At 39.2% G+C, this 12,778-nt stretch overlaps 2 protein-coding genes across 3 annotated transcripts in view; one reads left to right on the forward strand and one right to left on the reverse strand.

Moving 5' to 3' along the window:
• Positions 1-12,778, forward strand: part of Vn (membrane-bound neuregulin protein vein) — a 325,672-nt gene that overhangs the window by 255,472 nt on the left and 57,422 nt on the right. For both annotated transcript variants that reach the window (XM_083107515.1, XM_083107514.1), the window contains exon 6: positions 4,841-4,949. In XM_083107515.1, the coding sequence (XP_082963641.1) occupies positions 4,841-4,949 (109 nt within the window). The remainder of the gene's footprint in view (positions 1-4,840; positions 4,950-12,778) is intronic.
• The window catches only part of Mad2 (mitotic arrest deficient 2), a 75,614-nt gene that overhangs the window by 3,967 nt on the left and 58,869 nt on the right, over positions 1-12,778 (reverse strand). The gene's annotated exons all lie outside the window — the stretch shown is intronic.

Consider the following 12,778-nt stretch of genomic DNA (forward strand, 5'->3'; position numbering starts at 1 on the left):
CTAGCAGTTTTTACGATAACTCGCAATATCTTGTTCCTCTCATGAACGGAAGAGAGCGAAAGATTATGAATCCAAAGTGATACATGCATTTTTTTTGGAGTTGAAGATTAAAAATGCTGCAACCTGTGTAAAATAAAATACGATTTCCGACGACGAGGAGTTACCCGAAGACTATTTTCTCGAAAGGAATGTACACATGCATAGGAAATCCCGCGAAGTTGAAAGAGATGGAAGGGACGAGGGCGCACAAACGTGCTGCGAAACGGCGTGATCGCCAGGTTGATGAACCACGCGTCCTATATACGTAGCGTCAAGAAGTTTTATCGCCGGTGAATTTTCATTGAATTTCAAGCCGTGTCGCGCGGCGGGCTGGAGCGAATTCAAATAGCTGCGTGTTATCGCCTCGAATCGATACCAGCGGCGGTTCGATGCGCTACGTCCTCCCATTTTCCGCAGGCATAAATCTCTCTCTTCCTCTCTCTCCCGTCCGTCGTTGGCGGCTCGCTCTTGTAAATCGGCGTCTTTACAAATTAATTCCACACGGTGTAAACGCTCTCGTCGCGAGCGAAATTACAGAATAGCTCTTGTCGCGCAAGGTCGTGACGTTTTATTTTCGCGCGCGAACTCGCGACAAGTCCAAAGCTCAGACAAGCGATCGCAGTAAGTGCTCGATATCGCCCGAGTTGGCCTCGATGACTAATGACGTTAGGAAATTGAACCGGCACCGGTGGCACTCGCGGATGCGACTTCGAAAGAGAACAGCCTCCCAACGAGAGAAAACTGCCCGCCGAACTCAGGCGCCGATTCAATTTTCCGGCATCATTTATTTACGCGCGGTTAACGCGCCCCCGATACCGGGCAAGCAGGCATAATCGAGCAAATAAATAACAAAACATGCGCGGGATTAATCGAAGCAAGAAACATTTTCCACCTCGTTTGTATGCGTCCGCCAGAGTCTGTAATCATCGTTATCCGATCAAAATTCATCTCTCTATCTTCTCTCATTTTCTAGATGTAAATTGGAGAGGCAAGCCTCTGCAGAAAATTGATTTTACGCTGTTTTACTTTGTAACAATATTATTACGTAAATATCGATCAAATATTATACAATAATACATATTTATTTATGTATATTTATCTTTATATTACATTATTTTTTATTATGCTATTTTTGCATATTTATCTTTATATTATATTAAAGATAAGTACAAAATGTTTTTTTTTTCTTACAACCTTTTTAAAAATTGCTTTAGAAAAGTAGCTTTAGCTTAATTTTTGGAAAAAGATGGACAAACTCTCGCATTGCATAAGGATTAACATGTTCAGTGCCGGTGACGGTGATGAATATGCTAGTTTTGCACGCAAACACTTTGCTGATATTGTACTGCAGTCTGATACGAGAAGACGCATTAGCGAAAGCACCTGATACCCAATTGCTTGAACGCTAACATAAGGCAGTTACTGATTAACGCCAGTACAATTTCACGTACATGATTGATTAATTTTCTAAAGTGCTGCAAATTTATTTTTACGCTTTGCGTATAAATGAGAGAATTATCGATAATTCACTAAAGATAAAAAAATTTGAATTTAAAGATTGAGTTTCCTTTTTACACAAAAAAATTAAGTTTTTATCATCATATCGAAATTTTTTAATATATTCAAAACTTATTAATTTTATGTATATATGATTACATAATTTTATATGTATTAATATTGTTTGAAATTGTTAAATCTAAGCCGGATATTACAAATTGATAAAAATAATCGTACAATACTTTATCCTTATCGTACAAAGCTAGTCGCAATTGAGATGATTATCAGGGAAAATTCACTCGCTTTCTTAACGCTTATCTCCTACTAATATCGGCAAAATCATCTCTTACAAATCTTGGAATTAGCGTGTGTCATTAGAAGAAAAGGTTACAACGAAGGAAGTCAATTTCAGGGGGTTGCGTGACGCAGTGTATCAGCCCGCGTAAAATGCACTTCCGGAGGCGCATCGACGACGAGAAAATTGAAATTTCACATAGCGAAATGCTCTTCCACGCGCACCAGCTGGCCGAAGCGCCGACTAAGAGCTTTCACTGCAAAATGTCTTCCGCTCGTTAACGAGCTAAACGAGAAGAAACGCGCGCGCGAAAAAGGGCCGAACCTCCCGGTGGCAAAGAGTAGTTAAGTCCGATGCTTTCTCCGAGACTCTCTCTTTCCCTTTCTCGGCTGAAATTCCAGTTGAGAACGCGGTAATACCGAACCAAATGGCGGACTGCTAATCCGACTGTAATAATAGTGAGAACTCGTCGCTACCTTCGACGAGAACATATCGCGGCGTCATCGCGGACGTATTACGTCCGGCATTAACGTCCGTCTCTATCAAAAACGGCTTTAGTTTCGTCCGTTGTGCGGATATTTTTAATACGATACGTTTGCTTGCCCATCCGTCAGCGGCAGGTGGCAGAAATTTTTTGCAATTAACAGATATATCTTCCTGCGTGAGCGTTTGAAGTCGCCGCGCCAACTTTCGCCGACTGGACTTACGAAAATCCGAGCGAGTGCTTTTTCCCCGTTGGCGGTTGAAGCCAATTCTGTCAAATGGACTTTTTCCTGAGGCCAATCGGGTTAATTGTAATCGGCGAGCTGAATACACCGCGAGTATTTTCTGGTAGAATAATTAAATTGCCACGAGATTCTTATAAGACTGTAGGAAAGACTGTCATCTTTTTACGAGAGAATTTAGTACGAACAATATTGCTTGCATATTTTCAATTTATCGAAAAATCTTTCTCTCAATCATACATTTTTTTCTAGACAAGTACCTTTTTTTTACTTAAATGGAAAAATAGTTATAGGTATCGAGCTAAAGCATCTTCTCGAGCAATAAAATTATCTTTCGCAAGCATGACGGGTCGCTTGATGGTAGCTATCGACGTGTCAGCATCGTCTAGCGATCGTTGTCGATGTTGCGATTTTACGACAAGGAAAGAAAAGGATAGCCACGATGGTCGGGGGTCGGGAAAACTTTGGAGAGCGGTTGCTTTAAGATCTCCATACCTCAGCGATCGACGCATTTGCATGGCAAAGACTAATTTCGCGAGGAAGAGCTCGATCGAAATTAAAATGCACGGTGGCATCTCGAAGCGTTCGACACGCGGATGCTGTGAATATCGCTTTTCCCGTGACAATGACAAGGCTTCAGCGCGCGTTTTATTCACATAGTAGCAGCTCACGTCTGGCAAAAGTGCCGACGAAAGCAACAACTCCGCGTAACGCGATGAAGAAGGGAGATCGATTGTGTCGACAGTTTGCGCTTTCGAAGCAGATGCAATTCTTTTATTCGCGTTTGCCGTGGATCAACTCGATATATTCCACATGTAACAGATTTGACTGCGCGAAATACCTGTCGCTAAAAGTTCTCATAGCATTATTCTTTTTATGATTCGAATGCTCAATTTGTAGAAATGCCTATGTAAAATCGATTTTTTTCAAAATATTATATTATTTTACAAATTATTTTGCATGTAATGAAAAGCTAATAATAAATGTTAAATTGACGAAATAATAAAGTTATCAATATTAAATAAATAGCCGCTTTTACAATTTGTAACTATGTAATGATGTAAAAATTGCAGTTTGATATTTCTACATGTTTATAAAAAGCATGCATTTTTTAAATTTAAAAATATTTATATTTGTCGACAATATAATTAAAAGTTATAATATTTAAATATATACATATGGACGTATGTATGCGTGTTTTTATATATTACAAGCGTAGATTTTCGGCAGAGTTAATTAATTGGTAAGTGGGGTAAAAATGGTGGATGGAAAATCGTCCTAATTGCGTGGTGATTCAAGCACTGGTAATGCAACGCGGAGATAATGTAAATGACCGCATTAGTAAATGGTAATGAATAAAGTTCATTACACGATGTTCCCCCTCCGATATGGCAGGGGGGGGGGTATTTATTTTACGTAATCAACGCGCGTCGGACGATTTTACAGAATTTTACGCAATTACAAGAAATAAACCCGCACGTATTGTGCGCCGCGCGTCCTCCAAAATACATCCCGTTGTACGCCTGCAGTACAGATGCAGTTTAACGATATTTTAATTAATGTTTGTTGTAATTAAATTAAATAATTAAATTGGTACGCGACCGGAAGCTGAGTGTGTGCATGCGGCGCGCGGAGACGACACCGGGGGAGAAGGGGGAGGGGCAGGGGGGGGAGAATTTCCGAGCATTAAAACCGTATGTACATCGGACAGATAACGGCTCGTGCTAGTTAATTACGCGTGGCAATGATGCGTATTCCGGTTTCATTAAATGCGCCACCATATTTAATCCGCGTATTTTTTTTCGCCTCCGCGTACAATTTTCCATCTTGCCACGGTCTACTTCGTTTCATCATGTTAATGTGCATAATAGCAGGACGCTAGCGGATGAGTATTTTCGCCGAAACTTTGAAAACGCGGCAAACACGCGCTTTGCGTGATGCAAACATTGTACGCCGACGCAACTTTTCACATTTTTACGCCAGATATGAATCGCCGATGCAAAATGCATCGCGAATTCTGGGTACTCGGAACTTTACGCGTTTTGCCCGCTGCAATTTATACGTTCTCTTCTCGTGATATTAACTTTTTTATATTGAATCTCTTAAAAATGCTTTAACATTTTTTTCTATTAATAATTGACGACAATTAATAACCGCGCAAAACGCGACGTTTAACGGATAAATCGTGAGAATCTGTATCTTCGTAATGACACATGCTACCTGTATCACGCTGAGGATGTTGCAGATATGTAATAATGATATCGTGTGATTTCTTTGATTACAGCGACAGCGGCATGGCCGCGGCAGGAGCAGCCCTGTCCGATAGCAGGAGACTTTTGCATGAACGGTGGTACCTGCCTATTTTTCGAGACCGTCGGTGAACCGGCATGCAGGTGAGTCGTTACTTTATAAAACACGCTTTTCATGATCATAATCCATTTCCGTGCATTAATTATGTATATCAAAAACTTTTTTTGTAATTAAATTAAACCACTTTTAAAAGATATTTGTAGAAAGATTGTTAGATCTTTCTTCGGAAATAATATATCAATGTCATCCTTTATCATTATTAGCTTTCGATATAAAATACGAAAAATACAAATAAAAGTTCTTGAAAATAATCAAAAAATCAAAATCTATTAAACATAAAAACAATGTCATTTGCTATTTTTAAAACTTATTACGCGAATCAAATTAATTTTCTTTTTAAACAAATCTCTGTCGTTATTTTAAAAGAGAAAATTGCAACTCACGAAAATCATCTCAATACAAAAGAGAATACAAATCAAATTTATTTTTTAAATGAAAGTAGAAAATGGAAGTGAAAAAAAGTGTACATTGCAATCTTTTACGCTCACAGATATGAATGAAATGGCGAGATAAATCCTTTTGCAGTATTAAAATTGAGCAATATATCCTCTAAAAATATGCAAAATTCATCAAATGTGGAGTGAAATACGTTTACATATTTGTCGTGTGCCGCATTTTGTGAATTTACCACGAATTTATCTCACTGGATTTAACCTGGTTTAGATTATCACTTTAGAATTGAACGTTTCCAAAATTAAATGAATAACCATATTGTGATAGTAACGATAACAGTAACAATAATAATATTAAAGGTCGCTTTATCTGATGTTTATTCGCATCAAAAATAGTATTTATTAATTTTAAATTACGTATATATATCCTGTATTCTTAATTTAAAACAATCTTCTCTTTACTTTTCGAAAAGCAGTAAAATCCGACTTTACCGAAAAATTGGAAAACCGTAGATTCTCGTAATTATCGAGAAGTCGAAAAGATTACGGTGCCAATTTGTAAAAGGCGAAGGTACCGTTGTCCGACGCTGAGAGAGAAGGATAGATTATATAGCATGTCTCAGGATAAATTGATTAAATTGCAGTGATAATTTTCTATCGATTGATAAGTCGATTTATTTTACTCAACGAAATTACTAATGCGCCCTAAAGGTTTGTGCATGAAGAGATACTGATTAAAAAAAAGACTTCGCGAAAAAAGCCAGCTTCAAGAAGAAAAATAGATAACAAAATTATTTTTCAATTAATTTTATGCAAATTTTATTTAAGACATTTAATATGGAAGTTTCTCGCGATGTGAATAACGACATTTTCTTTTAGAGAGATAAGACCTTGAAGAGCTAGATATCCGTCGATAAATTATGGCATTATTTGAAAATACCTTTTAAAGAGAGAAAAAGCGGCGAGAAAGCGTTTTACTCACATCGACGTCTCTATTCGAGGACGCAGGAGAAATCGAGCTTGCGTTTCTCCCTTTTGTGCGGCCATCGAGTTAGCGGCTAGCGAAGGCAACCGCGAAGTTAGGCGAGGTTTCAGGATATGTTTGCTGTCGATTGTGCTCGGAAGGTCGAAGTTCGATGCGAAGAGCGCAGAGTCTAGGTCGAGTCTCGCTCTCTATCTCCTCTCGGTGCACATCGGAGAGCGATCTTCTCGTTTCTCTTCCGGACACTTCTTCTTTTAGGCGTTCCTCTTATTCCTTTCCACCGTCACTCTCCTACGCACGATGCTTACTCTCTTCTCAAGAATAGATACTTTCTATAGATTCCTCTTTCCATTATTCTTCCCTCCAGTGCCTTTCTCGGCTACTGTCTACGCTTCCCTCTTTTCTTTCTCTCTCTCTATTTGTCTCGATAGAAATCTCCCTTTTCGCATTTTTTTTAAATCTCTCGATTTATCGGCTTTTCATTATTTCTGTTTATAATCCACGTTTTCCTTTTATATATAATCCGCGCTTCTATTATATAATTAGTATCCTCGATTTTTATCTCGGGCATTCTATAGGTTTCTCGCTTTCTCGTTACTTTTCGCGCTTTCATTGTTGTGAAGTTTATATAACTGATATTTTTCCCTTCTTTATGTCTGTTTAATCCACGTTTTCCTCTTAATCCGCACTTTTATTACACCTAATTAGGATCTTCGATTTTTATTTCGTTCTATAGGTTTTCCTCGTTACTTTTCGCGCTCTTTCACTATTGCAAAGTTTATATAACTGATGTTTTTCCCTCCTTTTTTATTAGGTTAATCTTTCGGAACTGTATCTCTCGCGAATACACACTGCTTTTTTTTACAAACGCAATTTCGTGCACGAAAGCAAAGTGCACGAAGCGCAGCGAGATACGTAATTTATTCTTTAAAGATTGGACTATTGACTTTTCCGCAATTGTGTCGACCTCAATATTACGGTTGACCCACTGTGCGTAAAACGCTCAGTTCCGGACGAATTTTCCGAAATGGTCCGAACCTTACTTCATCTGCTTTTTTCGTTCGTTGAACGGTGCTTTCGAAAATTAAATTTCTTGACGATTCCCCGCCCCCTGGCCCTCTCCCTCTCCCGCCTTTTCGCCGCATGTATCAAATTGATCGGCTCCGCGGCGCGGAGTCGAGTATAGTCGAGTATCCATTTAATTAAAAAAGTTTGCTCGCCAAATGTTCCCCCGGCCGGACTTGCCAACCAGTCGCAATACGCTCATTTACGCAACGTGCACACGAGTGTCGATTTGTCAGAAATTTCAACTGCGCGACACCGATGATGTATCCGACAGACTGGTCGAGTTTTTTCATGGCATTAACTGGGTCAGTTAAAAACAAACGAGATATGTATTATACTTCTTTTTCGTAATTCCGTGCAAACCGTGTTGCTGGAAAATACTACAATTGCGTTTCCAAGCGCAGAAAATATTGGAAAAGGCAAGAAATAAGATATAAAGTATAATTTATCGGTTTTTTGCGAGAGCAACAGAAATTATCTTGTATTTAAAAAAAAGAGCGAAATATAAGTGTGAATAATAAAAACAAAATAATGTGAACTAATCGGAGCTTTTTTTTATATATTGTTGCTAATTGTCACAATATTCAGTATCTTTTCTTAAGTAAAAATTTCTGTAAAGGTAAGATTCATTTGAGATTATACAAAGAATAAATTGTGGCCGTGTATTTTCACTAAAACTCACAATTAAACTTTTTTAAATCTGTGCTTATACTCGCGGATCTCTTTCTTTATTTTTTAATATATAACTCTGACCCTTACATTTTTTTAATAAATATATATCCAGAGAATTGTAAAAGAGTTAAATCCCCCATTCCGATAAATGAGCAAAGAAATGGCTTCACCGCGATGTGACACCTAAAATGTCACGCCGGTATCGCAACATCCAGTTTATCGTGGCTGTGTTTTATCGCGCAACACCGTCAATCCTCTCAGCTACTTCCGGCGAGTCGCACAGAGAGAGAGAGAGAGAGGGGGGGGGAGAGAGAGAGAGAAAGAGAAGCAAATGTAAACTTTTTCGCGCCGGCCGGCGACGCTCGTAAATCTCACCTCCGGAGGTAACCTACATCCCCCTCGTTTCCCTCCCTTTCTCTCCCCTGCTCGACGCTACCATACCGTCCACCACTTGTGTCGAGTGTCCCGGTTTCTCGTTTGTTTCTGTTAGGTGATTCCCTCCTTCCCCCTCGACTTGTTAACTTTACGTTCTTACCACTTACGGCCAAATTGCCGTATAAAATATGTGCCGTGACGACAAGGCACAACCCCTCTGCATACCACGGCTCTGTGCGCGATGAACGACCGCCACGTTACTCCTCGTTGTTATACCTCCTTTTTCTTGGCTCTCGCGCTTAATTAATGTCGCCTAAGCGATTGCTTCGTACGTGTCGTTAAAATTAGCGTTAACGCCTGAGAGATTTAGTAGCTTAGTTGAACGACGTGTTGAGGTTTATTTTGAAAACAGATTTTCCTCTGAATCGAAGTTAGATTAGGTGAATAGTTGTAACTATTTTTATGAGATAATACAATTATACAGATAATATAATTATATAGTATTATTAATGTAATATCTTGAAAATAATTTTTTCGAGATGATTAGTGCGAAAACACGTAAGTACATTTTACATCAATTTGACGATTAAAATATTTGTATCATTAAAAATTAAAATATCACGATAAAAATAATGCTAAATCAATATAAATAAAATTAATTAAAATTAATTAAACGTTTGCAATTTCCATTTGGTAAATTCGACAGGCAGTTCGATATCTGTAGCGAAATTTTGGAAACTGTTATCGCGCTCCAAAAATAGAGAGAAAAAAAGAAAAAGAGAAGAACATCGCAACTGTAACGTAATCCGCATATTCAGCGACACGATACATGTATTACGTACATACATGTGCACTCGCTATCCGGAGCACTGCTACAGCGGCGCTGTTGTTCGAATTGCATCAGATCACCTGTCACGTCTGTAGTTGTCAAGGCAGATTTAAAACGGATGGCCAACAGTAATTCGGTCAAACGTACCGAGATTGGACGTGCAGGCGCGACAATAAAACCAGTAGTGGATTTTGCAGATATAAAACGCGCGTAAAAAAATTATTAAACAGAAAGATTCGGAGAGCTTAATTATTACATTTAAATAAAAAAATGTAAAATATAATATAATTTTATTTATTCAAATATTAGTGTGATATTTCAATTTTTTAAATACAAATCTTTAGCAATTACTTGTTGGAAACAAATTAGTCCTTGGAGGTTTAAAATTATATCTGTAACAGAATTAATCTTTCGATAAGACTTGAATTATCTATGATCGATGATCGACCGCGCGATCGTTCACCGCCCCATTTTCGTGTCTACAGCGGTGACAATGAAAGATAAACGCTTTAATATTGCTGTCGGAGCTGTCGACAAGATAGTTTCTCTTTTGTGGAGTTTTTGAAAAGCTCCCTAACTCTGGTCCACATACGCGACAAGGGAAAAGGGGGCAATCCACGTACACCACGCACGCACAAAAGATCGCGCGCACAAAGCGCTCGGTGATATATATATGCAGCTGTTGAGAGTGGTGCATATGTATGTGTATACGTTGCAGTTGCAAGCAGTCGGTTCTAAGCGTCGAGAGGAGAGGAGCGTCTTCTTTTTCGAGGCGCTCATTATTTTAACGGGAAGAGCGCGAAGCTTTTACGCGAAAATTCCCGACAGCCTAGTTTCCTAGTGCGACACTTCGTGATAAAACTTGGCGCGTCCACGAGGTGCACGCGTGCATAAAGAAACACGACGACATTGTGTGTCGTGGTGCATTAAGGCGACGGTGTATAATAATGCACGCGTCCATCGCTCCTCTCGTTCGAGTTGTTGATTTCCTTTTCTTTTTTTTTTTTGCGATCAAGATACAAAGCAAACCAGGTCTCGGTCAAATACGATAAGAGAGAGGACTGTTGACTGTGGCACAAACGGAACCTTAACAAGATTCGGCCATTTAAATAAAGCCTTATTTCATCCAGTCCTCTTTTTAAATTTACGTAGCTTTTATTATTTCATCCTCGAATAATAATATTTTTTTATGTATGGTTAAACAGTTGATATACGTCATGATTAAATATTTTATTTTAATTATATTTAAATATCGAAAAGTCTTTCTCTGAATAATTTACGAAAGCAGAAATATATACATAATTATTTTTGAAAGCTTCGAAGCGTGTAGAAATCCGCGGGGGATTCCCCAGAATCCTAGGATTTATGATATTATTTCTACGGCGATGATAGCGACGGCGATGTAGCGATAATATACGACGGATGTGAAATATTTCTCGCGAAGTACAATGTAGTGCGGAACGACGATGGTTCGTAATGTATGTCCCGTCGTTACATGCGCTTTCCGTTTTCATGGCGAGGAAACTCTCGAGAAGATTAAGCTGCGGCCGCGCTGATCGAATAAAAGTGTATGAGGGAAGATTGAGCGTGCAATCTTATACCGGTTACATTCCCGTACGGCGTCGTACGCGGACGTAAACTTTGTAGAAAGTTACGCGGGCGACTGAAATTTTCTAATGCTATTCCGAAACTTCCCGCGGCGCATAATGTCCCGGAGCATGATATATTTTCTACGTGCAGCTGCGTTCGCGCACACGCTCATCCGCAGCGAGGGGAGATTGCGAATTCGCTTCCGTTTGCGCTACATCTGGTAAAATAGGACGCGCGCCGCGTCTCGTCGAGTTTCAGAAAGAGAGACGTAAATTATGCGTTAGTATCCCCCAAAGTATAGTAGAGAAGTCGCTGCAACGTGTATCAATTAAAGGATCGTCGAACAATCTTGCGAGCGTCAAGATTCTTGAATCGCCCCACGTGCCACGTTAACCTTTTATCGAAACTTTATTTCTGATTTATAGTGATAAACTTGCGGCGCTTTGTCAACATTAAATTCAGAATCATTATAAGAAAGAGAGTGAGAGTGAGAGAGAAAAAGAGAGTGAGAGGGAGGGAGAATCATTTTAGAAATTAAATTGTTAAGGCCAGGTAATAAACATTATTTTGGATTTAAGCAAGATTTAGATATGTCCATATCTTTTTTTTTAAATAAATAAAGGCAGACACATATTTAAATCTCGCTTAAAACAATTTTAAATAAATAAAGCTAAACTAACATTGACGCAAGTGAATAAATATTAAATATGATAAAAGCCATGTAAGTAAAATCTACGTTGTAAATTTTGCAAGTTTGAAACGTACAGTTAAATTCTTCGTGACACAAATTCTTTGTCTACTGGAGAATGTATTGAGAAAGAAAATATGAGCGAGTTAATATGAGCGTTTCACTTGACCGCGATATATCGATAAGAACCTCTATTCCAGAGCTGATAAACTTTCTGGAAGGCACGCGTTGAGAATTTTCATCAAGTAATTCAGTTTTCTAGCGGTATTTATGGCAGAATACATGCGGCTCGTTGCTAATACATATGAATACAACGTGTCGTCCGCAGAAGGTTTATTATTGGAGCAATAAGATTCCGCATTCCGAGGATGGAAATTATCTCTCTCTCTCTCTTTCTTTCGCTGTGCAAATGTATTACGCGTTCTCTGGCCGCTATTCCTACGTTACTACGACGTTCGTTCCGATATAGCGCGCAGGAAAACCGCGAATCGTTGGTTTAGCCGACCTAGGTAGCGTTTAACGTCTGAGCCGCGTGCCCCATTTGTAGCTCCGTTGTAATCGAATTGCGAGAGCGAACAGTTCAAAGTGCTTGCCCGTCCGTCCTACCAAGCCTTGTTTACAGCACCAACGTTGCCTAATTCAACTCGGAAATGCTGCATAAAGGGTAATATCGTAGCAAGACGCGATATGTCATATAAGCGTTTGTTTCCGTTTAACAGAGAAATTTTGCAATATTGTGGAATAAAATACTTACAATACATTATTGTACTTCATATTTCACATGTTTTATTGATTTATTAAAGCTCGAGAAAAGAAACAAAAAGATACAAGACGTATGCGAAGAAGGTGCCGACATAAAGTAATGTCGGCTGAGCACAAGTGAATTCCCAGGCCGAAGATATGCGTATTATCCCGCTAGAGCCTGTATACGGTGTACGTGGATGCACAAACGTCCGGATAGCGTGCGGTTACCCCGGGTACAAACGGACGGTAATGGTCGAAAGTACTCACGAAATAGTTTCACGGCGAAGGAGTCGACTATATAACGCAACTGCGCCCTGTAGTTCCACGCCGGAAATACAGCCGGCCGCGGATACACACGCTGTTGTTATACCACGCTGTGAAAATCGTAATTAAGCCCACCCTGGCTAAATTTTCTCACACTCCGTACCAGATTCTCCTTCGGATGTTGCGCTCTTATACAAAAGACAAAACGTTGACGATGCAACCTCCAAATTAATCGGCAATATTAATTGGAA

The sequence above is a fragment of the Camponotus vicinus genome, unplaced genomic scaffold (genome assembly GCF_025532165.1).
Source record: "Camponotus vicinus isolate PSW18456_S1 unplaced genomic scaffold, iyCamVici1.0 SCAF_8, whole genome shotgun sequence".
NCBI lineage: Eukaryota > Metazoa > Arthropoda > Insecta > Hymenoptera > Formicidae > Camponotus > Camponotus vicinus.